The 26,339-nt window shown below is 43.1% G+C and overlaps 1 protein-coding gene across 2 annotated transcripts in view; it reads right to left on the minus strand.

Annotated features, from left to right (window-relative positions):
- Positions 1-26,339, minus strand: part of TM9SF2 (transmembrane 9 superfamily member 2) — a 70,804-nt gene that overhangs the window by 34,517 nt on the left and 9,948 nt on the right. For both annotated transcript variants that reach the window (XM_051850483.2, XM_008260141.4), the window contains exons 2-8: positions 17,183-17,250; positions 14,504-14,597; positions 8,394-8,521; positions 3,937-4,066; positions 2,496-2,620; positions 1,570-1,681; positions 131-210 (exon numbers count right to left, since the gene is read on the minus strand). In XM_051850483.2, the coding sequence (XP_051706443.1) occupies positions 131-210; positions 1,570-1,681; positions 2,496-2,620; positions 3,937-4,066; positions 8,394-8,521; positions 14,504-14,597; positions 17,183-17,250 (737 nt within the window). The remainder of the gene's footprint in view (positions 1-130; positions 211-1,569; positions 1,682-2,495; positions 2,621-3,936; positions 4,067-8,393; positions 8,522-14,503; positions 14,598-17,182; positions 17,251-26,339) is intronic.

Consider the following 26,339-nt stretch of genomic DNA (forward strand, 5'->3'; position numbering starts at 1 on the left):
AAAGCCAGGATCTGAACCTGGGTCCAGACTTTGGAATACACTAAAGAGGATTAAAGAGTAAATGAAACGTCCCAGGGACAAAGGGCAGAGTAAGCAGAAGGCAAAAAGCAGACTAACTCTATACTCTTACCTAAACCACTGAATGTGGGTGTGAGGCATGGACTCCAGAATATAGTCCCATCTAGACGCCCATCGGATATTCTTATCTTCCTACAGGGAGAAAGGAAAAAACTCTTCAAGCATCTGCTCACCAAGCAGTAAGAACCAGAGAGTTCCCATTCACAGCTTGCTCTTCCATTCAGGCATGACTGTAATTCCTAATTCTCATAACTTGGTCAGATATGAGGTACAGAGTTATAGATTTACTCAAGTCCAGCGGAAATCAGGATGAGATTAGGCAATAAGCAAATGAAAAACATAAGCCCTCCTACCAATAACTACATATAGTGTTTACAACTAGCAAAGGTTTATTATACTCTATGTCAAAATCTAGAGCTACATTTGATTTCCTCAGAAAATAAATATATCTTACTCTTAATGCCTTTCAGACAGCTAACAAAACCACGAAGTCCTAATAACCCAGGCACACTGAGCATCTGGCAAAGACCACTCACTCACACTGAGCTCTTAATACCTAGAAATACACACTACTTACTGCATTGGGCTCACAAAATTAAACACCATATAGGGACAGTAAATGTCACAACTCTGTTAGCTTGCCAAAACAAGTTTTGAAAACCAGGTGGAATATTGCCTAAGGTTTTCACAACAAACCTTTACTTGCCTCCTAAGAAACTTCTCCATTGATGAAAACATTGCCTTCAATTTCCAAAGAAAATCTACCAACTGGAAACTCCATTCAAGTTTTTGCTAAATCCTAACTTTGGATTAAAAATGGTAGTATTTTCCCAAATGCTTTTCTGTATGTGTCTTTGACATTTTCATACCCTCCCCTGAACCAATTTTCTACCTTTTGTCTTATATGTATGTTTAATACAAATCAGACTCAATTCTCCAATTTCCCTTACCTTATGAAAAAAACCATTTCAAAGGCAGAGAGACAGAGAAACATAGATGAGAGAAGGGTAGGGAAAACCAGGAGGTGAGGAGGGAGAGCGAGTGAGAGGCAGGAACAGAGACAGAGAGCGCTCATTCACCCTCCCCACCCCCCAATCTGGTGGTTGATTCTGTGTATGTCCATGATGGCCGGGGCTGGGCCGAGGCCAAGAGCTAGAAACTCAATCCAAGTTTCCCACTTGGGTGGCGGAAACCCAACCATTTGAGCCATCACCACTGATTCCCAGAGTCCACACTAGCAGGAAGCTGAAGTCAGGAGCTGGAGGTAGGCATCGAACCCAGGCACGCTGGTATGGAATGCAGGTGACCCAGCCAGAATCTCAACGGCCAGGCTCAACACCTGTCCCTAAGATGTATGTTGTTTGGTGGACTGACAAACTCTTCCAAAAATCAGCTCATCAAAAGCATACCTATTCAGCAAACTTAATCATAGTATAAGTAGTACAAATTTAAAATCAATTTCAGTCATACTAAAGATAAAAACAAACTCACCTGGAAACTAACAGAGTAAGTATAGGCAATTTTTATCTCCCCAGAAGCTTTGTTACTTATATCCATGGGGGGTCCAGAACAGTCTGGTTTATCTATATGGGTATGTTTGAAGCTGAGGGAAGAAACATTTTGGAAAGATACTGATAAAGTATGGCTTAAAAAACCATTCAGAATAAAGGTTAGAAATTTTGAATATATTTCACAATGCTACTGACATTAATTAAATAATTAAATGATGAAATTAATCATGTCACATTTAGTAGCACAACTATTCACTTTATATAAATAATAGGCTTAGTTATAAGTATATGCATAATATTTTAAAGAAACTTCTGAAATATAGAGTTTACTATGCTCTTTTTAGTTACAAAAAGTAAATGAGAGTCTTTCAGTTAACTGGCATCTCACTATGGCATGCATTTATTTACCACCAGGGACAGGAGGAAATGGCTAATTCAACGGCAGGCAAAGTCACAGGACATCCAATCAGAACAGGATCTCACCACTGAGACCTACTTTCAGGCTAACAAACTGGAAACCCCAAGAGATGCTCTCTCAATGGCTCAGGTACTGGCACGTCAGATGGCACACAGGCTTCAGACATGACAGCAGTACTCAGAACCTTTGACAATCGCTCATGTTCCCCACCCCCACTGACACACAGGAACACTGTCACAACTTCCTGACTGAAAAACAAAAGGGCATCTTGGCTTGACCAATTCCAGGACAGGAAAATTATATTAGTTATGGTTTCTTTGAACATCTTGTAACTCAGAAACAAACCATGCAAAAGGGAATTTTACTAAAATCAATCCTGAAATGCCAGAATAATGATTAAGGAACAAACTAATGGGGCCCAAAATGCTTACTCTTTGGACCTACATTTCAATTATATTTATTTACTATTTATCTGTTTGAATAATTACCTTTTCGGTTCAAGTTTAGCAGCCACTAATCTTGCTCCCATGGACCCAGTTTCCACAACATGATAGTATATTTTGATGTCAACATGGTTGAAGATGTAAAATGTATCTCTTTCATGGAATTCTGACTGTGGAAAAGAGCTTAAAGTTAAAGGCAGAAAATTTGGCTATAAGAGTCAAAACATAAAACCTAAAAATGGGCTATAAGAAGAAAACTTATCCCCATTAAAATGTCTAAGTTTTAAGCTTAAGCTTTTTATAAGTCAAAAATTAACTGAGGAAGATAAGAATTATGCTTCTTTTTTTTTTAGAATTATGCTTCTTAAAGTTTAATTTTCGGCCGGCACTGCGGCTCATTAGGCTAATCCTCTGCCTTGTGGCGCCGGCATACCAGGTTCTAGTCCTGGTCGGGGCGCCGGATTCTGTCCCGGTTGCCCCTCTTCCAGGCCAGCTCTCTGCTGTGGCCCGGGAGTACAGTGGAGGATGGCCCAAGTGCTTGGGCCCTGCACCCCATGGGAGACCAGGAGAAGCACCTGGCTCCTGCCATTGGATCAGCGTAGTGCGCCGGCCGCGGCGGCCATTGGAGGGTGAACCAACAGCAAAGGAAGACCTTTCTCTCTGTCTCTCTCTCTCACTGTCCACTCTGCCTGTCAAAAAATAAAAAATAAATAAATAAAGATTAATTTTCACATTAAATATTTTCGCATTAAATACGAATATTGTTGAAAAGAACATAAATCTACTATTTTCTACCTTTTCGTTTATAGTGAAAGTAACAAAATAAAATTTAAAATATTGTTATAAGCATGCTAAATCTTACACATTTAAATATTTTTCCTCCAAGGAAGTTTGTAGCTTTTTTTTTTTTATTTGACAGATAGATTATAGACAGTGAGAGAGAGAGAGACAGAGAGAAAGGTCTTCTTTCCGTTGGTTCACTCCCCAAATGGCCGCCACGGCCAGTACTGCACCGATCCGAAGCCAGGAGCCAGGTGCTTCCTCCTGGTCTCCCATGGGGTGCAGGGCCCAAGCACTTGGGCCATCCTCCACTGCACTCCCGGGCCACAGCAGAGAGCTGGCCTGGAAGAGGGGCAACCGGGACAGAATCCGGCGCCCCGACCGGAACTAGAACCCGGTGTGCCTGCGCCACAAGGCAGAGGATTAGCCTAGTGAGCCGCGGTGCCGGCCTGAATCTAACTTTTAATAGAGCTAGAACAAAGAAAGTTCTTAGAAAACAACAGATACTCCCTGTAAATTTTGAACTGAATCTGAATTACTTTAATTCGAGTTAACTTTGCCGATTATCTAGTCTAAGTTTAAGATCTAAGTAGTTGTACTTCAAAACATCTGAAATATCCTCATGCAATTATTTCTGTCCTGGTGAAGACTAAATCCCATCAAAACCGTGTTTTAAAAAGTGGCTCAAAATTCATTATAAACTTACATTAATAACACAGGCATCTTTTGCATGACCTTTATCTGTAATGTAACAGCCAATAGGAAATCCAGGATTACAGAATCTCTGACCATCTTCCACATCGTAACACCACGTTACAGGCATATTATCCACAATCCTATGCACAGAAACCAGAGTCAGGTTAGAAGAGGATAAACGTGACTAAGAGTGACTGCCCAAATCACTGTCATCACACTGTAAAATTCCAGTCTAAATGCCCATGATTCCAAAAATCAAAAAGAATGTACATGAAAATGAAATGTGGTATTTCAGAAAGTAATGACATTATGCCAATATCTGATACACTATTGTGATAAAAAGAACTTTAAGCCTCTTTGAAACTATAAGTGTACATAGGAAGTTTTATAACTTAATTGTAATTGCTAACTGAATGATATTATCTAGACACCAAAGCATAATCTACCTTTAGTTTGACATTCAAGGTTCATAACAGCTACAGACCACTATTTCTAATTCCTTTAGAACATTTAACTACTTCAATAAAATGAAGAGGGGAGGTGTTGTGGCACAGCAGGTGAAGCCACTACTTGGAACACTTGCATGCGACATCAGAGTGCCGGTGTGAATCCTATCTACTCTGTTTCTGCGCTAGCTTCCTGCTAATGCTCCTGGAAAGGCAGCAGACGATGGGTGGAGTGCTTGAGTCTCTTCCACGTGCATGAGAAGCTCAGAATGAGTTCCTGACTGAAGAGGCATCTCTCAATCACTCACTCTGTATTTCATATACATAAATAAATAAATATTTTGGGGCTGGCACTGTGGCAGAGTAGGTAAAGCCTCCGCCTGTGGTGCTGGCATCCTATATGGGCACTGCTTTGAGTCCCAGCTCTCCACTTCCAATCCAGCTCCTTGTCCGGGAAAGCAGTGAAGATGACCCAAGCACTTGGGTCCCTGCACCCACTTGGGAGACCTGGAAGAAGCTCTTGGCTCCTTGCTTTCAATGAGCCCAGCTCTGGCTGCAGTGGCCATCTGGGGAGTGAACCAGTGGATGGAAGATCTCTCTCTCTCTAACTCTGTTTCAAATAAATAAATAATCTTTAAATATAAATATAATTGATATAAGAAAATATTTAATTAGTGTCAGATGAAAAAGGTGAAAACTTACAGTATTTATTGAAATTATAAATTCAAATTATCTCTAAAAGAAATACTGCTACAAAACTAGAGAACCAAATCTTTCTCAAACTCTACAGTGCAAGAGAACTTTGCTGAAAAAGGACAAAAGTAGAAGTGCTGTAGCATTTATAACTATATAAAGTCTGAGCATGTGGTCCCCTATGCCCAGAGCACACTGCAGGATACCAATAAAAAAATTAGTAAAATATACTAACTATATTATAGTCATAAGACAACACTCCAGGGCATGTTTTATTTCTTAATTAATGTAAGCCTTAGGAAGTAAAATTATGATTCTATATTCACCAAATGTGTACATTCATGACCCAATAAAACACGCCTCACTACATTTAAATGCTGTTTAATAGTACCCAATGTACTAAGCTTTAATATCACCTATCCTATTAAGTTACTTATTATAACCAGTAGGCTACTAACTGCAATGAAAAGGCTATAAAATATTAGAAGCATAAAATCAATGCCATGTAAAATAAACAATTCACATTTTTAAAGGATTAAAGATTCAGTTAAAATTTTTTTTAGATTGAGAATGTAGTTCAATCAATAAGTACATACTAGTAATACATAATATCTTTATATTATATCAAAGAGCAAGTACTATATAAAAGTTATAGTACTATTTACAGAATGAGGAATTAGGAACAACTTATTTTTTTAAGCAAACATCTTAAATTTATATAATTCTTTGACATAATAGTCTTTTTCTAGTTATAGGACACATTAAAATACAATGACAATAGCAAACCTCTTGAAATACTTTAAGTTAGAGAATAGTATTTATTTGAATGTTTAACATCAAAAAATTAAAACTCGCCTATTTCCACTCTGACAGCAGGAAACATGTATGAGAAGCGGCGCCGCAAGGACACAAGCTGAGTGACTAGTTCCAGCTTTTTACTACTGGGGCTCCTTTCCATTATCCCCTCTAACCTCCACAGACTCCACTTGGCACACTTCTACCAATCGAGTTTTGTTTTAACTCATTTTCCTAATAAATTCCAAAAGGTTCTGATCAGAATGGAATAACCCATGTGGGGGTGAAGTACTTAGAAATACTGCAGCCAAGGGGCCGGTACTGTGGCACAGTGGGCTAAGCCTCCACCTGCAGCGCTAGCATCCCATATGGGTGCCAGTTCCTGTCCCACCTGCTCTTCTGATCTAGTTCTGCTATGGCCTGGGAAAGCAGTACAAGATGGTCCAGGAAACAACGTTGTGACATAGCCAGTAAAGCTGTCGCCTGCAGTGCTGGTATCCCATATGGGTGCCAGTTCAAGACCTGGCTGCTCCACTTCCAGAGCAGTCCTTGGGCCCCTGCACCCTCGCTGGGGACCTAGAAGCTCCTGGCTCCTGGCTTCAGATGGGTGCAGCTCCGGCCATTGTGGCCAATTGGGGAGTAAACTATCGGATGGAAGACCTCCCTCCCTCCCTCCCTCCCTCCCTCCCTCCCTCCCTCCCTCTCTCTCTCTCCCCACTCTGTGTAACTCTTTCAAATAAATAAATCTTTAAAAAAAAAAGTTCCTTGCAATGAGGGTCAGATGGGAGAGAAGTGATGGCAAATTCCTTTTCTTTTTTAAAAAATATTTATTTATTTGAAAGGCAGAATGACAGAGAGGGCAAGATGGAGACAGATCTTCCATCCACTGATTCACTCCCCAAAAGGCCTCCATAGATTGGGCTAAGCCAGACGAAGCCAAGAGCCAAGACCTCCATCTGGGTTTCCCACACAGGTGGCAGCACTGAAGTGTTTAAGCCACCATCTGCTGCTCCCCAGGCACAGAGCAGAGGGCTGGACTGGATGAGAAGCGGGGACTTGACCTGAAACTCCAGTATGAGGCACTGATGTCCCAAGCAGCAAGGGTAACCTGCTGCACCACACCCCCCTTAAACGCAGGTTTCTGAAAGTGCCCATTCCTTCCTCCTTCTTCTAACAGTGCCGCATGCTGTGGGGAACTTCCTCCTGGGTGGTTTAAGCACATGCTACCCAGGTCTGGCGAACAAAAGACTCCGTGGAAGCACAGACAACGAGTTTACAGACAGGCACGTGAGCCAAGGCTGTTTTTCCGTTCTTTACATATGGCAGTGGGAGGCAGAGAGAAGAACCCTGGCAAGAGAAGGGAACAGAAACTCCACCCACAGGACCTGGTCCCTTCTGAACTGAGACTTACTGCTTGGAACTTCCCTGAGGAGAGCCAAAAGTTCAATCTGAGGTTCCGACAGAAATTCAAGGACACAGACAGACCACCTGCTTCAGGAGCTCACTCGTGTGAGAGGAAGGCAAAGCACACGTAAACTCTGACCCTATGTAAAACTCAGGGATTTGCAAGCCAAGGGGTGGGTTTAGGAAGCTTTTAAAAATATTATGTGTTTGAATACTGTGTAAATACCTGCTACTTTAGAAGCAAAAATAGGCTTTATTTTTACTTATTTATTTCAGAGGCAGAGCAATGGAGGGAGGGAGGGAGGAGGAGACTGGGAGAGAGGGAGAAACGTGCTCCCATCCAGTGGTTCCCTCCCCAACTGTCTGCAAGGACTGGTACTGGGCTACAGCTAACAGTTAACTCAACTTGGGTCTCCCAGTGTGGATGGTAGGAGCCCAATTACTCGGGCTACCACCCCTGCTTCCAGGGTCTGCAATAATAGGGGCCTGAAGTGTGGATTGAACAGAGGTGCTTTTTTGGTGAAATGGGCTTCTAAACCTCCAGACTAAATGCCCACCACAAAACATAACTGTTTTAAACGCTTGCTGATTTTTGACACAACTGGTACAGAATTTGTTAAAGTTACGTACAGCATGGTGGCAAAATTAAAGCCAGGTTAAGCAAAATATCAGTGTTGTATCTGAAGTATACCGTATTTATCAAGCATCAAAAAGTTAAATTTGTTTTCTATGGACATTTCTTCATGCCCCACAACTCCCCACCCCACGGGGAGTGTAAAATACAACTCCCCGCCCTGCGCATTTTTCTGGAAAACTGACCCAGGCCCTTCCCTAAAGCACAGCACACTCCTGTTGACTACACATGAATCAAAGACGCACCAACGTATCAGGTCCACCTACCCAAAGTATTACAGCCACCCAGGCAGAGGCAAAACATGGCCTCTTATTCGATGACATTACCTTCAACAATCCCCTGGCAAGCAAAAGCCACCACTTCATGATACTACCACTAGTAACAGAAAAGGAAATCAACTGATTTGCTCTATTTTATAGTCATTTAAACAGTCCTTTAAACAGCAGTTTCATCTTGCACAGAAAACAGCCAAACATCCAAATGCTCGTGTCTTACCAGTGATGCTGATAATTCAGTAACATACTCTTTTTCAGGAAGTCTAACTTTTGCTTATCTTCACCTTTCTCTGTGTGGTATGTTTTTGTACAAACAAGCTTACAGGTCTCCTCCTTATTAAATGTAAACTGTGTTAAAAAAAAAAAAAGCAGAAAGCAAATTAAGAAAAAATACCCAGGCCCTTCAACAATAACACAGAGTAAAAGTACACACTAGGCTCAGTAAATTACTTAAACACATTCATGTTGGTAATAAACATTTTCAAATTCCTTATAGCTCAATCATTTTTCAATTTCAATTTTATTTCTCTAAAAACTTAAGTCATTAATTTTTCTTTCGACAGATTCTTCTTCTTAAATAATTTCAATCGTTCTACCTCTTAAATGCAATTGAGTCCTGGAAGAACAAAGAAACCCACAGGTGGACTATCAGTCTTTCCATAGTAATATCTCACCGTCACGTTTTAGAAATTCTGGAGCTGACTGCTTTCTAATAAGCCAATCTTTGTGTTCAAATATTTGATAAATAATGAGACACGCCCTCCTTAAGTGCCAAGTGATGGAGATTCAGCACTGAATAACAGACAGGATGAGGTAAGAAAAAGCCAAATTTCACATTAGGCTGCCACAGGAAACACCTGCATCCCCTATCAGAGCACTGGCTCAAGTTCTGGCTACTCTGCTTCCAATCCTGCTTCCTGCTGATGTGCCTGGAAAGGCATCAGTCGATGATGGCCTGTTTGGGACCCTGTCATCTACGTGGGAGATGTGGATGGAGTTCCTGGCTTCTGGCAATGACCCAGGCCCAGCTCTTGCCTGCATTTGGGGAATGAACTGGTGAACAGAAGACTGGTATCTCTCTTTCACTCTGTTTTTCAAATAAAGCTTAGAAAAAAAATCAGGGTCTTACAACTCTTTTTACATTTCAAAAACTGGTTGGACCCCAATAAAAAAAACACAAATGGCAGGCCGGCGCCGCAGCTCACTTGGCTAATCCTCCACCTGTGGCGCTGGCACCCCAGGTTCTAGTCCCAGTTGGGGCACCAGATTCTGTCCCCGTAGCTTCTCTTCCAGTCCAGCGCTCTGCTGTGGCCTGGGAAGGCAGTGGAGGATGGCCCAAGTGCTTGGGCCCTGCACCCGCATGGGAGACCAGGAGGAAGCACCTGGTTCCCGGCTTCAGGGCGGTGCAGCGCCAGCCGCAGTGGCCACTGGGGGTGTGAACCAATGGAAGGAAGACCTTTCTCTCTCTCTCTCTCTCTTTCACTGTCCACTCTGCCTGTCAAAAAAAACAAAAACAAAAACAAAAAACCACAAATGGTAAACTTTCAGAATCTTATTTACAAGCACAGTCGAAATACAAATTTCAATGTTTCAAAAACTAAGTTTTAAAAACTACAGATTCATCCAATATATAAAAATAACAACTTGTTGGGGCTGGCACTGTGGTGTAGGGGATTAAGCCCCTGCCTGCAGTGCCAGCATCCCATATGGGTGCTGGTTCGGGACCCAGCTGCTCCACTTCCGATCCAGCTCTCTGTTATGGCCTGGGAAAGCAGCAGAAGATGGCCCAAGTCCTTGGGCCTCTGCACTCATGTGGAAGACCCAGAGGAAGCTCCTGGATCATGGCTTCGGATAGGCCCGGCTTAGTCCGCTGCAGCCATCTGGGGAGTGAACCAGTGGATGAAAGACCTCTGGAACACTGCCTTTCAAATAAATAAATAAATAAATCTTAAAAAAAAAAAAAGCTTGTATAAAACTATGACATTCACAGGCCAGTGTTGTGGCTCAATTGGTAAAGCTGCCACCTGCAATGCAGGTATCCCACAGGAGCACCTTTTAAGTGTCCTGGCAGCTCCACTTCCGATCCAACTCTCTGCTAATGGCCTGGGAAAAGCAGGGGAAAATGGCCCAAATGTTTGGGCCCCTGTCACTCACATGAGAGACCTGGATGAAGCTCTTGGCTCCTGGCTTCAGCCTGGCTCAGCACTGGCTGCTGCAGGCATCTAGAAAGTGAACCAGCAGATGGAAGATCTCTGCTCTCCCTCCCTCTGACTTTCAAAATAAATAAATAATTTTTTTTTTTTTTTTGACAGGCAGAGTGGACAGTGAGAGAGAGAGACAGAGAGAAAGGTCTTCCTATGCCATTGGTTCACCCTCCAATGACCGCCGCGGCTGCGTGCTGCGGCCGGCGCACCGCGCTGATCTGATGGCAGGAGCCAAGAGGCAGGTGCTTTTCCTGGTCTCCCATGGGGTGCAGGGCCCAAGCACCTGGGCCATCCTCCACTGCACTCCCTGGCCACAGCAGAGGGCTGGCCTGGAAGAGGGGCAACTGGGACAGAATCCGGCGCCCCGACCGGGACTAGAACCCAGTGTGCCGGCGCCGCTAGGCGGAGGATTAGCCTAGTGAGCCGTGGCGCCGGCCAATAAATAAATCTTCTTTAAAAATTACATTCAAATATCAGAAAGAATTTGTCTAATTTAAAAAATAATTTCCATGTGAACTCTTGGTACTACTTTACAATTTCTGATTTGTATATTTAAAACTATTCTGAAAAAGAAAGTTAAGTATCTGTTTCCTAGTTTCCAGAAGGCTGTCATCTACCATCTACACAGACTCATAATTGTATATTTTTAATACATTCAAGCTTTATTATAGTCAGCAAAATGTTATATATGTTTTACTTCTAAGCGGTCCACTTTTCTTTTTTCAGAAGCAGACACAGAGTGTACCTTCATCCACTGGTTCACTCCCCAAATGTCTTCAAGATGCCTGGAGGCAGGGAGCCAGGAATGCAATCCAGGTTTCCCCAGTAGATAACAGGAACCCAACTACCCAAGCCATCAGGGCTGCCTCCCAGGGCCTGCATTAGCGGGTTCTCAGGATGCGGAATGCAAGCATCTTAAACACTAAAGCCAATGCCTGCCCCAGCCCACTCCTTTGTAAATTATTTATTAACATTCCTAAACCAATTGCTATTCATCAGTTCAGAAGTGAAGTGTGAATGCAGCCCGCTGCTGCCACCTGCCAGCCAAGATGCTAATTTGGCCTGCACTGATCTTTCTATTCATATAATAATATTTGTACCATTACTTGACATTTTTAACCTTACATGTACACTAAAGGTTCATATTTTAAAAGTAGAAAATGGGAAAACGAAAGCATGCAGACTAAGGAATCAGATGCATTTGCTAGTCTCTTCATCTGGAACACCTTCTCCTAGGCATTCCCAGGGCTTATTTCCTCACTTGCTACAGGTTTTTTTTTTTTTCCAAGACTTTATTTATTTCATTTGAGAGTTAGAGCTACAGACAGTGAGAGGGAGAGACAGAGAGAAAGCTCTTCCTTCTGTTGGTTCACTCCCCAAATGGCCGCAATGGCTGGAGCTGTGCTGATCCGAACCCAGGAGCCAGGAGCTTCTTCCTGGTCTCCCATGTGGGTGCAGGGGCCCAAGCACTTGGGCCATCCTCCACTGCCCTCCCAGGCCACAGCAGAGAGCTGGACTGGAAAAGGGGCAGCTGGGACTAGAACTGGCGCCCATATGTGATGCTGGCACCACAGGCAGAGGATTAACCTACTGCGCCACAGCGCCAGCCCCTGCTTCAGGTCTTTTACTCACCTCTTAGGGAGATTTTCTAAATTAAAAATTTTAAATATCATCTTTGTAGTAAGTCTATGTAAAACTGCAAATTCCAAGGCTGGTAGCAGTTATGAAGCTGTTTGAGGCCTCTGCATCCCAAATGAGAGTGCAGGTTTGAGTCCTATCCCTTACACTTCCATTCAGGTTTCCTATTTTTTTTTTTTAAAGATGTATTTATTTATTATTTGAAAGGCAGAGTTACAGAGAGGCAGAGGCAGAGGCAGAGGCAGAGAGAGAGGTCTTCCATCTTTTAGTTCACTCCCCAAATGGCCACAACTGGCTGGAACTGGGCCAATCTGAAGCCATGAGCCAGGAGCTTCTTCCAGGTCTCCCACACAGGTACAGGGGCCCAAGGACTTGGGTCTTCCTCTACTGCTTTCCTAGGCCATAGCATAGAGCTGGATTGGAAGTGGAGCAGCTGGGACTCAACCAACTCCCATGGGGGATGCCAGCACTGTAGGCAGCAGCTTTACCCGCTATGCCACAGGGCCAGCCCCACAGGTTTCCTATTAACAGGCACACAGGGAGGCAGCAAGTGATGCTTCAAGGACTCAGGTTCTTGACACCTACATGAGACCTGAATTGAGCTTGGGAGCTCCTGCTTCCAGCCTGGCCTATCCCTGGCTGTTGTGTGCATTTGGGGTAGAGGCTATTGCAGGCAACTGGGAAAGCATTCTCTCTTTCAAATAACATGAAACCATTTTTTTTAAATGTTAACTCCTCTATCCTCATCCCCTGATTTATTTTCAACAGTTCTTTCATCAAACTACTTCAGTAATTGACTGCTCCTTCTCCCATCAGAAGAGCAGACCCACAAGGGCAGATGTTTGTTTTGGGCACTGCCATATCCCATGTCTACCATAGAGATAATAGTCAACAAATGGGTACACTGAGTGAACCTCTCTCTGAGTTGGAACACTGTGCTGGCTTTCCCTGTGTTTACGGCTGGGTATTATGGGCTTTCTGTTCACTAATGATTCCTGTTCTTCATGTTCACTGGGCACACTACCCATGTCCTCCCTCTCACCATCTCTTAAGGTCAAGGCACATATGAACAGAAAGATGGGGCTGAGATATCATTAGAGTATTGAATTCGCTTGTACAATTAAATAAATATCCCTGAAAATCACCCTCTGCTATTAAAAAAAAGGCAGCAACTTTCAAAATATCACAACAGAGATGGTACACAACTACTATGCATGGCCTGCTAAATACTCTCAAGTCCATACCAAGTTCCTTCCTCCCCAGTGACTTCATCCCATTAGACCTTAAAATCTACTCTCTGAAAACAGTTTAAAATTGATATTTTCAGGATAAATTCCAGATTATAATATTAGACTAAGATCTATCAATGGCTGGAAAGTACACATTCGCAGTGGATTAAGCCTGCACGATGATATGTCTTTTTCCCACAATGCAGGGGTGGGGAGAGCCAGTGATACTAGTTCAGGTATGGGCATCTGCCAGACGTGTGCTCCATGTAATGAAGAGCCAAGGGAGCCTGGGGAGGCCGTGTCCTGAATGAGAAAATAGGGAAGTGCTGAGAGCAGGTCTAAGCCACAGGAAACAGGACCAGAAGCCAGGAGGGAAGCCAGGAAAGGCAGCTGACAAACCAGGGAATAAAACCTGGGGTAAGGTTACAGTTATTAAAATCAACGTTCTGTGGGGGACAGATGCCCACGGTAGAGAGTTAGGTGAAAATGCAAAGTGCAGAAAACTATGTTTAAACATGAACAAGTGAATCCAAAGAAACTGTAAAGGGAAGAGACGCACTTTGCATTTTCTACTCTTCTGCACCATTTAGTCTGGATATGGTGATACACAGTTATCTTTCTAAAAGAGACAGACAATGTTCTGGGTGCAGCAGGAGGGCAGATAGAAAATGAACAGGGGACTATGCGATGTGCAGTAAGAACAGGCTTTAAAGGTGATCGATTTAGAAGCAATTCTGGGAGATGATGAAATATATGTGAAGAGAATATTTTATATTGTGCTTAGTTTAACTGATGTCCGAAAAATGTATCAAAGATTTCCAAATATACTTCCAGTGGTCAAAATAGAAAGGCTGGCTTCCTGAAAATGCAATGGGGGAACAGAGGCAGCTTTACACTTGCCAACAGAGAAATCAACAGATACTGCTTGAAAAGAGGAGGCAGGATACACAGAGCAGCTGAGACCACGGCTCATGCCTGGCAGGCACAGTTCTAGGCTCTGGTGGGCAGGGATCTGAGCACAGTCCTCAGGCCATCACCTTATCATGAAACACCAGCTGTATGCTCACTAAAACAGCCTTATCTAGGACGTGTTGTAAGAAGGACAAGGATCCTTCTAAACTGTGATTTTAAGAAATTATTCCTGGATGCAAAAAGAGAATGAGTTCCTCTTTCACTGTGAGGGCTAGAGTTATCTCACTTTATCAAAAAACAAAAGGATACTGTAACTAATGAATTTCTGTATAATACTAAATACAAACCTTGTATGGTGAAGGTTCAATTCTTTCCCCGAATAACACCTGACCAAGATTTTCAGACGGGCGTTTTCCTTCTGATGCTTGGCAAAAATCAAACCTGGAGTAAGAGTAATATTTAAGCGGTCACATAAACACAAGAGGGAACAAGGAAATAACAAACACTCCACCAATCTCCAGAGCAGATGAGGTGTGGTCATTCTAGCAGCTCTAGTAGGTAGATAAAAAACACATTCATACCAAGTCCCAGGTACCACATGTCCCCCAAACAAAGCAAAATTACCCCCCGAAAATTACACCTTACAACACTCTGATTCCTAATATTCTTTTACTAAAATGTAAATTACAGGATTTTTAAAAACTGACATATTTTCTAATTGATTTCTGTTCATTCCAATGATAAAATTATCTACATCATTTTTCAAATGAATTCTGCGTGCTTTATCTCCTTTCATTGTAACTTTCCACTCCGTATCTTTACTTAAAAACAACATTTCAGCGGCCGGCACCGCAGCTCACTAGGCTAATCCTCCGCCTAGCGGCGCCGGCACACCGGGTTCTAGTCCCGGTTGGGGCGCTGGATTCTGTCCCGGTTGCCCCTCTTCCAGGCCAGCCCTCTGCTGTGGCCAGGGAGTGCAGTGGAGGATGGCCCAAGTGCTTGGGCCCTGCACCCCATGGGAGACCAGGAAAAGCACCTGGCTCCTGGCTCCTGCCATCAGATCAGCGCGGTGCGCCGGCCGCAGCGCGCCGGCCGTGGCGGCCATTGGAGGGTGAACCAACGGCAAAGGAAGACCTTTCTCTCTGTCTCTCTCTCTCTCTCACTGTCCACTCTGCCTGTCAAAAAAAAAAATAAATAAATAAAATAAAATAAAAATAAATAAATAAATAAAAATAAAATAGTCTAGATTTAAAAAAAAAAAAAACGACATTTCAGGAAGATCTACTAAGTATACCTAGGGTTCTGTCTCATCCCAATATACTGGCCAGCACATCCTAGTATAAGAAATGCTTTGGCTAAACACTCTGAGGACAGAGTTGTGGAGAACACATATCCAGGCACCTGTAATATTCTGTCCGTGTTATAATTCCCTTGTATTACTAACCAATTTTATTTTAATATACTTTTGTTTAAACATTACAGCCTAATTTCAGCATTGCCATAGAAAACGAAAGGGCAGTCCTGTGTTCACCCAGGAACACTATGAGGAGTGCCTGACCCCAGGACAGAAATGGCAATACATTAGTGAGATTCCAAAAAGGAAAGTCAATCTCAGGTGATAAAAGACTGAGACTGGGGAGACTCCAAATGAAGACATACCATCTATTAGATACCGCAGATCCACTGACTTTCCTAAGAATATTTCTAAGATTTAAATAGAACTTGTTTACTTAGGAGAACAAACACGCACTAGAAAAAGCATGTTAAGTCTCCAAAAGTTATACAAACTATGATCTGTTCGTTCATTCAATTTTGTGCTCTCCTATATATTTAGGACTATGAATTCTCAGGGGATAGCCTTACTTTTGAGTGTAATGCTTTTCTCTATGGCAAACACACTTTATTCTAAAACTCTTTAAATAGCACAGAAATTCTAAGCCAACTAAAATTTGTAAACTGATTTACAATATGGAATACACTTATCAAATGATACATGATATGATATACATGCAGCATTTTTCATAGTACTAAAAAATTGGAAATAATCTATGTTTATAAATTGAGAATTGGGAGAACAAATAGCACATGGGAACTCTACAATGGAATAATGGGCAGCCACTAAAAAGAACGAAGGGGCTATACTCTGACTTGCAAAGATAACCACAAAATATTCAATGAAAAAAGTAAGACTCATATCAAATCTAGCAGTATGAACCTACTTTGGTTCCAAATAAAAATGCATAAATGTGGTTATATACATAAGAATACTCAAAGAAAAAAATGAGGAAAAGTAGACATAAAAGTCTAAGTCATTTCTGGGGGCTGATTATGTGGGATATAAGTATTTACTTTAAAATACATGAGAGGTGTTTTTTTTTTTTTTTTTTTTTTGACAGGCAGAGTGAACAGTGAGAGAGAGAAAGAGAGAGAGAGCGAGAGAGAAAGGTCTTCTTTTTCCGTTGGTTCACCCCCCAACAGCCGCTGCAGTCAGTGCGCTGCAGTCGGTGCGCTGCGGCCAGTGCACCGCGCTGATCCAAAGCTCGGAGCCAGGTGCTTCTCCTGGTCTCCCATGGGGTGCAGGGCCCAAGCACCTGGGCCATCCTCCACTGCACTCCCGGGCCACAGCAGAGAGCTGGACTGGAAGAGGAGCAACCGGGACAGAATCTGGTGCCCCAACCGGGACTAGAACCCGGGGTTCCGGCGCCGCAGACAGAGGATTAGTCTAGTGAGCTGCGGCGCCGGCCTGAGAGTTTTTTATAATTAAAAATTTTTAAGAAAATGGTTTTCTGTCCAGATATACAAGGAAATCCACTGTTGTAGCTGGTGTTTCAAAGCAAAAGAAAATGAGCGCCACATTTTAACTCTGCCCTGAAAGTAGAGAGTATACTGTAAAAACATTCTCAGGCCACGTACATTCAAAAATGCATACAAATTCATCCACAACTGTGGAGAAAGCAAAGTTCTAAATGTTCAAAGTTTAGATGAGTCACATAAAATCTTACATAAAACCAAGTTGAAAAACTTACGCTGTATATTCATAGGGAAGAACTGATTCCACTGAGTCGAGTCTGTTCACAAATAGTTCTATTTCAGCCTGAAAATGAAGAAACACATAATCAGAATACAAACAACTGGAGAGAAAGCCTTAAGTCATACACAGAATTGAAAAAAAATTTGATGTGTTTGAAATGTGAAACTTCATAACATCCAACCTACTTTAAATAATTCTTTTAAAATCCATTCACTGAGTGGATTTATATGCATTTAAAATAAAACAACTTTCAGAGTTGCAAATGCCTCCAATATTTTCTTTTTAAAGATTTGTTTTATTTATTTGAAAGGCAGAGTTACAGAAAGGTAGAGCCAGAGAGAGAGAGAGAGGTCTTCCGTCCATTGGTTCACTCCCCAAATGACCACAACGGCCACAGCTGAACTGATCCAAAGCCAGAAGCCAGGAGCTTCTTCCAGGTCTCCCATGCCAGTGCAGGGGCCCAAGGACTTGGGCCATCCTCTACTGCTTTCCCAGGCCATAGCAGAGAGCTGGATTAGAATTGGAGCAGCTGGGACTTGAACTGGTGCCCATATGGGAAGCCAGCGCTGCAGTCTGGGGCTTTAACCTTCTGTGCTACAGTGCCAGCACCAGCATCCAATATTTTTAAAAATTTTTTAACTCCTAAATTTTATTTTAAAAAATAAAGATAATTTAACTAAAAGCATTCATTACATTCATCACACCTGATACTGTTTTTTTGTTGTTGTTGGTTTTGTTTTTTGAAAGGCAGAGAGACAGAAACACAGAGCGAGCTCCCTTCCACTGGTTCATTCCCCAAATGCTCGTAAGAGCTGGTGAGGTCTGGGTCACCCCTGCCAAAGCGAGCAGCCAGTAATTAGGGACTCAATCCAGATTTCCCACATTAGCGGCAAGGAGCAAACTGTGTGAGCTACCACCGCTGCCTCCTAGCACGTGGTACAGCAGGAGCATCAATCTAGGCACTAAGATAAGGGATGCACACTTGCCAACCAGTATCCTATACGTTAGGCCAAATGCCCAACCCTATATGCTGTTTTTACAAATCTGGTTTCCAAATTCATTATTCTGCTGTATACAATTTTTTTAATTTAAACATCCTCACAACAACCAAGAAAGGCTGCCAAACTGGTCAGGAATTTCCAGATTTGTTATAGTAGAAATATTATCCCACACTCATATACTCCTAAGCACACAGAAGACAGAGGATGACCACATGTCTAGCCTTACTGGACTTGCTTTGATCAGTTTGTGAATGAACCACACAGTCTTACAGTGATCAGACAGAGTTCAGCAGCAGGAGAGGGGGGTAAAAGCTGTTTTTAACCTCGTAAGAGATACAGGATAATTGAAAGCTACGTCTTCCTTTTGAAGCGTCCAAAATTTCTCCCAGGTGTAGATGAAATTTCTTAAGACCAATAACAGTGATCCATCCTCAAAAGCTCACTGCTATTCACGACAGAATTCACTAGTTGAAGGCGGCAGCAAGTCATTTTTGCCCTGAAGCACTTTCGGAGCTAAAAGAAGCTAGCTATTTGGGACAGACTGCTCCGGCTGCTTCCTGACTCTGATCAGACTACATGGAATGGCATAAAGCTATGCCTAGCATTCTGATCTTACTTGTCAGTGCTGTCACCAGTCTTCTGTGCTTGCTAACATCCCCCAAAGAGGAGACATCTGACACACAATTTAGACAAACTAGTAGTACACTGCCACTGCAGCAAATCACAGCGGGCAAGAGCAGACTCGTGCCAGATCACCTGCGTTCTAATCCCAGTGCAAGCGCTAACTAACAGGGCAGCTCTGGTCAACTTTTTTTTTTTTTTTTTTTTTTTTTTACAGGAAGAGTGGACAGTGAGAGAGAGACACAGAGAGAAAGGTCTTCCTTTGCCGTTGGTTCACCCTCCAATGGCCGCCACGGCCGGCGCGCTGCGGCCGGCGCACCGCGCTGATCCGATGGCAGGAGCCAGGAGCCAGGTGCTTCTCCTGGTCTCCCATGGGGTGCAGGGCCCAAGCACCTGGGCCATCCTCCACTGCACTCCCGGGCCACAGCAGAGAGCTGGCCTGGAAGAGGGGCAACCGGGACAGAATTCGGCGCCCCGACCGGGACTAGAACCCGGTGTGCCGGCGCCGCAAGGCGGAGGATTAGCCTAGTGAGCCGCGGCGCCAGCCTAGTCAACTTATTTCATGTCAGTATCCTCATAGGTGCTTCAGTTTTTTTACAAAATGGGAAAAATAGTAGTTATTATCATAGGGATACGAAGATAAATGAGTTAACATTCATAATGTACCATATATCTGGAAATAATTTAATGATAAATAAATTTAATGATATTTAGAACAGAGAAGGACTAACTATGGTGTTCATCCACTAAAATTTTCATTTAACATTCATGATACACAATGGGAGACATTATTAGCCTTTGCACACATAGGTTAAGCAAAACCAAACATTCAAAATCTGAAACTTTTTACCTGACATGATGGGTCACAGTCAATATACAGAATTCTTCAAAAGGTTACCTAGAATTACCTTTATACTATGTGCATAAGGCATATATGAAACAATGACTTTTGTATTCAGATTTTGGTCCCAACTTCAAGATATGTCATGTTATATGCAAATATTCCAAAATCTGAAAAAATCCAAAATCCAAAGCACTTCTGGTTCCAATCACTTCCAAAAACGATACTCCACTTGCAGTGCTGAAAATAACATACACAAACCTTACAATTCTACTTAAATGAAATGACAACTCAAAGGCAACACTGTCTCCAACACAAAAAAATTTCACTGTGTTCCCCTGCATAAAATATTTCACATTGTACCATCGGTCCTTTTAGCTAAAAAGATAATGGTACATGACACTGCAACATTACAGCTTGCTTGAATAAGCAACACAAATATATGTGACTGTTCTGCAGGCAAAATTTCCATATGACAGCTTACTGTGTCAAACTAATATTAACTAATTAGAAAGATAAATCAGATTTCAAACCATCTATGAAACATATCTTCATGAAGAATGAAAAGCTAATCTAGTTCATATCTCTAGATTTCTCTCTAGGAAGGAGTGGAGATATTCAATTTTATAGCTTTCAATGTTTTTGAGTTTCAAAATCCATAGAGCCACATTGTCATCACTTAAGCTAAGTCCCTCTTGTTCAGTTCAGAATGATTAAGAATCTGTATGCGGGAGCCAGGTGCCTAGGCTTAAAACCTGATGCTCACACTTACTGTGTGGTCATAAACATGTTTCCTCACTTCTTTGTGCCTCAGCTTTCTCATCTGTGGAATGGAGGTAATAATCAAACCTACTTCAAGTGGTTTTTGAGAAGCTTCAAGAGCAGTGCCTGGCACAGTCTTAAGTAAGTTGTGTGCAACTGTGCAGCAACGTCCAACAGACCTTGGAGCAACAGTGGAAACGCTCTTTATCTGCACTATCAAATACGGTAGTCTCTGGCCACACGTGGGTAACTGGACACTCAGGATGTGGTCAGCATGACTGAAGCACTGAATTTTAAATTCTATCTAATTTTAGTTAATAGTCAGAGGAGGCTGGTGGCTTCTGCACTGGACAGCACAGCAATACCACCGAATGCAGTTTAATACTGTTTATGTGACAGCTCTCCATACACTCACACTCTGCTCACCACAATCTTTTCTTTTCCTGGAAAAACAACTCTAACTTTATTTATGTAACCCAGAAGTTGGCAATTTTTTTTTTCTGTAAAGAGTTAGAAAGTGACTATTTTAAGTCTTGCAGGTCATGCAGTTTTTGCCTCATTGAATGAAATCAACCACAAGCAATACACAAACAGAGTGGCCACAGACCAACAAAAGTTTATTTATGGGCACTGAAATTTGATTTTGATGTAATTCACACTCATCACCAAGTATTCTTTTGATTTTTTTTCTCTAGCTGCTTAAAAATGTAAAAACAAAACAAAACAAAACAAAACAAAACAAACAAAAAAACAAAACAAAAAAACCCGCTTAGCTCAGAGCCCTACAAAAATCACTGGGCTCCTACTCCATCCCTGAGCAGCACTGTCTGGGTATTTGTGTGTGTGTACGTGTGTGTGTGTGTTCGGCTGATTTCTAGAAAAGCAGAGTGACAGACCAGGAGCAAAAGAGAGAGTGAGAGTGGCTCTAGTCCCGGTCGGGGCGCCAGAGTCTGTCCCGGTTGCCCCTCTTCCAGGCCAGCTCTCTGCTGTGGCCAGGGAGTGCAGTGGAGGATGGCCCAAGTGCTTGGGCCCTGCACCCCATGGGAGACCAGGAAAAGCTCCTGGCCCCTGGCTCCTGGCTCCTGGCTCCTGCCATCGGATCAGCGCGCCGGCCGTGGCGGCCATTGGAGGGTGAACCAACGGCAAAGGAAGACCTTTCTCTCTGTCTCTCTCTCACTGTCCACTCTGCCTGTCAAAAAAAAAAAAAAAAAAGAGAGAGAGAGAGAGACAAAGATATCTTCCATCAGCTGGTTTACCCTCTAAATGGCTCCAAAGCCAGGAGCCAAGAACTCCATCTGGGTCTCCCAAAAGGATGGCAGGAACCTAAGTACTTGGGCCATCATCCACTGCCTCCCAGGATATTAGCAGGAGTTGGATCAGAAGCACATTAGACTGGGACTCTGATATGGGAATGCAGTCACTCCAAACAGTAGATTAACCCACTGTGCCACAACACATGGCCCCAGGGTATTTTTCAATGTTAATAAACTTACATCTCAGAGGACCCAAAGCAAGGCACATTATTTAAAGATCTGAAGCTATGTGAAAAATTTTAGGACATTACCTAAGGAATGTGGCAAGAATTTTGGTTTAGCTTGTTGCTCTGTCGTCCCTAAAGCACTGCTCTAGGATTACAGATTGAGAGAAAAGGACTCTCATTTTCTGACTCCTCTCAGACCCCCTCAGAGGCACAATTCTTCAGAATGGAAAGATGCTAATCTTCTGAATCACTGTCTCTTTGGCTGTTTTCTTTGGGACTTGCCCTGCTCTCATGACTTTCTTAACAGTTATGCCAATGGAATTACAGCAGAATTTAAGGTTTAGACACCCAAGTTTCTTAGGTGTAGAGGGACATTACTCTCTACCCATATGCACAAATTCTTCAACAGTACTCTTCATCTCTTTCCTATATTGCAAAACAGATAGCTCGAGCTTGTTGTCCGAACAGTATTTCTCTTCAAATACACTTTCTTAAATTGTCTGTGACCAAATTACTTACTACTTTTTTCTCTTACTTAACTTTGAAAGCTTCTGGAAATATATTCCCATTAATTTTACATTGTATTACACATGGAGTTTCATATTCTACCACCGGCAGATTAAAAACTCCATGTGTGTTCTTTTTCCTAAATTTAAAGCCCAAATTAGCCTTCAGCACCAGCCCTGAAAGTCTCCACTATTACCATTCCCCATGGACTTATCTCCTACCCTACTCAGCCCTTAAGCTAACCCACACTGTTTCCTTTAAATAATCTTGTAAAAATCTTAGAAATCAGAGAGAGAAGGAGAGGCAGAGAGAGAGAGAGGTCTTCCATCTGCTGGTTCACTCTCCAGATGGCCACATGGGCCACAGCTGTGCCAATCCGAAGCCAAGACTTCTTCTGGGTCTCCCACATGGGTGCAACGGCCCAAGGACTCGGGCCATCCTCTACTGCTTTCCCAGCCCATTCCAGAGAGCTGGATCAGAAGTGGAGCAACGGGGACCTGAGCCGGTGCCCATATGGGATGCCGGCACTGCAGGCGGCAGCTTTACCCACTACACCACAGCAGCGATTCTAATATATCTGATAGTACAGTTCTGACATCCTTTCCTTCCCCATTTTCTTATCTGTACTGTATTAGTTTTTACCCACCTTATATTAATTAGCATTTTATCTAAAATCAAATCCTCATTATCTGTCAACTTATCCTGATTGGATCAAGCAGCTTCCAATTCTACTCCTAATACCAAAGGTGGTAAAACCAACACCTAACAGGCATACCCTTTAGCCTTGCTCTGTGATTTGTTAGTGTCTATAACTATAAGGGGGTGGGCGCTGTTGCACAGCAGCTTAAGCTGCTGCTCCGGATGCCACATCCCACACTGGAGAGCCTGGGCTGGAGTCCTTCCCCTACTTCTAATACAGCTGCCTGCTAATGTGCACCTGTGAACCTGTAGGTGATGCAAGTACTTGGGCCCCTGTCACCCATGTGGTAGACCCATCTGAGTTGCAGGCGCCTTGCTTCAGCCTGGCCATGCCCCACCTGTTGAAGGCATTTGGGGAAGTCTGTTGCTCTGCCTTTCAATTCAATAAAAATTTAAAACAAAACAATTTTTTTTTTCTTTTCTTTTCTTTTTTTTTTTTTTTTTTTTTTGACAGGCAGAGTGGATAGTGAGAGAGAGAGACAGAGAGAAAGGTCTTCATTTTGCCGTTGGTTCACCCTCCAATGGCCGCCGCGGCCAGCGCGCTGCGGCCGGCGCACCGCGCTGATCCGATGGCAGGAGCCAGGTGCTTCTCCTGGTCTCCCATGGGGTGCAGGGCCCAAGCACTTGGGCCATCCTCCACTGCACTCCCGGGCCAGAGCAGAGAGCTGGCCTGGAAGAGGGGCAACCGGGACAGAATCCTGCGCCCCGACTGGGACTAGTACCCGGTGTGCCGGCGCTGCAAGGCGGAGGATTAGCCTATTGAGCCGCGGCGCCGGCCAAAACAATTCTTAAAAAAAAAGTATTCATTAAAATGACATTTAAAAAATAACTCTATAATTATAAAGGGCAGTCCACAAAATTTTCTGAACTAGGGGTTCACGTTGTGGCCCAGTGGGCTAAGCTGCCACATCCTGTAAGGGAGCACCTGTTTGAGTACTGGCTGTTCTGCTTCAGATCCAGCTCCCTGCTAATGTACCTGGGCAAGCAGCAGGGGGTGGCCCAAGTACTAGTGGCCCTGCCACCCATGTGTGAGACCAGAACGGCCGAGTCTCTCGTGGTTTTGGCCTGGCCCAGCCCTGTCTGCTGTGGCCATTTGGTGAGTGAACCAGAGACAGATTTCTCTCTCTCCACCTTTCAAATAAATGAATTTTTAAAAATATTTTTTCCAAACTAGCAAAACCCTCAAAACAATACTTCTCCCAATCTTTTACCTCTAAAAACAATATTAATTTGAACGCAGAGCACAGAAATAGAGAACATGATTTCAGTTTGAAGGGTCGCTGCTCTCAACAAACTTGTGCTCTTGGGCAAGTAGTAACTTTGAATGTGAGACTGAACAAGTAACAATGCAACAGGCAAACAGTACTTGCAGAAGTTGGCACAGTTATTTGAATAAGCACAGCTGTTATCCACTAAATAACTGGACACTCTTGACACTGAACAAGGAGTAGTACACAGGTAACCTTGATGGTTTCTGTGAGAGGCCTTCCCCGACCCCTCCATCAAAGCAGTGGGGGTTATTAAAGGACATTAAGACAGCAGTAAGTCTTCTGAGCTAGTGTTTATGCCTATTCATTACTCTTATCTTGGCTACAAGTCTAGAGAAGGAAAGACAATAAACAAGCACAAGTCTCATAACAACCTAATGAACTAGAGATTATTCACTCTATTTCAGACAAGGAAGAAAGCTCAAAAACCGGACTACAGAAAACAGTGAGGAAACCCAACCATCACTACCACCACTTTTCATTTCTGCTTTCATTCCTCTCAAATTCCTTTGTTTGTCTCCTTACTTTTATGGGAAAAAATAACTCCTTACTTTTACTTTTTTGACTCCTTTTTGCACCCTTACTTTTATGGGACAGTGAATCTATCTTAGATTCACCACTAATTTATAAACACATTTCTGTTATTTAGGAAATAATCAAACACACTTTGAATATTCCATTCATCTCAGCTATTTCTGTGCCACTTTCACTCACTATGCCTTTTTTTAAATTGTGAGAACCTAAAGACTTAAGAAATATCATGTCATTTAAAACATGCTAGGGGCCGGCGCCGTGGCATAGTGGATAAAGCTGCCGCCTGCATCCCATATGGGCGTCGGCTCGAGTCCTGGCTGCTCCACTTTCGATCCAGCTCTCTGCTAGGGACTGGGAAAGCAGTAGAGGATGGTCCAAGTCCTTGGGCCCCTGTACCCATGTGGGAGACCCGGAAGAAGCTCCTGGCTTCAGATAGGTGCAGCTCTGGCCACTGCGGCCAACTGGGGAGTGAACCAGCGGATGGAAGACCCCCCGCTTCTCTCTCCTTTGTAACTCTTTCAAATAAATAAATAAATCTTAAAAGACATGCTAAGATTCTCTAAAATTAAAAATGAAAACATCTTTGATAGGTAATAAACCGACTTATATTTGTAAATATGCTACATTTGCAATTACTTTAAATATTGACCCTTCTGCAAGACAAGAAATTTCAAAAGTCTGAAGAGATGTCAGAAAGTTTGTGGAAAAGCAGAATGAAAATATTTCGTGAAAAATGCATTTTCCATGAGCTGTCTGAGGATCTCTTGTATTACAGAATGAGCTCCTCCGAATATGGCAGTGGAGCAAATGTCAAAAACTGGGAAAAGGAGGGGCTGACACTGTGGCCTAACAGGTAACACTGCCAAAAGCAGCTATGGGTGCCTGTTCATGTCCTGGCTGCTCCACTTCCCATTCAGCTCTCTCCTATGGTCTGGGAAAAGCAGAAGAAGATGGCTCAAATGCCTGAGTCCCCGCACCCATGTGGGAGACCCAGAAGAAGCTCCTGGCTTCCACCTGGCTCATCTGGGAAGTGAACCAGTAGATGGCAGATTTCTCCCTCTCTCTATAATTCTTTCAAATAAATAAATAAATCTTAAAAAAAAAAATCTGGGAAAAAGGAAATGAGACTGCCAGAGATTATGTGGTTCAATCACATGATGTCCACAGACATCATGACATTCATCCCTAAAAAATATAAAGGCCGGCGCCGTGGCTCAACAGGCTAATCCTCCACCTTGTGGCACCGGCACACCGGGTTCTAGTCCTGGTCGGGGCGCTGGATTCTGTCCCGGTTGCCCCTCCTCCAGGCCAGCTCTCTGCTGTAGCCAGGGAGTGCAGTGGAGGATGGCCCAAGTGCTTGGGCCCTGCACCCCATGGGAGACCAGGAGAAGCACCTGGCTCCTGCCATCGGATCAGCGCAGTGCGCCGGCCGCAGCGCG

The sequence above is a fragment of the Oryctolagus cuniculus genome, chromosome 9 (assembly GCF_964237555.1).
Source record: "Oryctolagus cuniculus chromosome 9, mOryCun1.1, whole genome shotgun sequence".
Classification (NCBI taxonomy): domain Eukaryota; kingdom Metazoa; phylum Chordata; class Mammalia; order Lagomorpha; family Leporidae; genus Oryctolagus; species Oryctolagus cuniculus.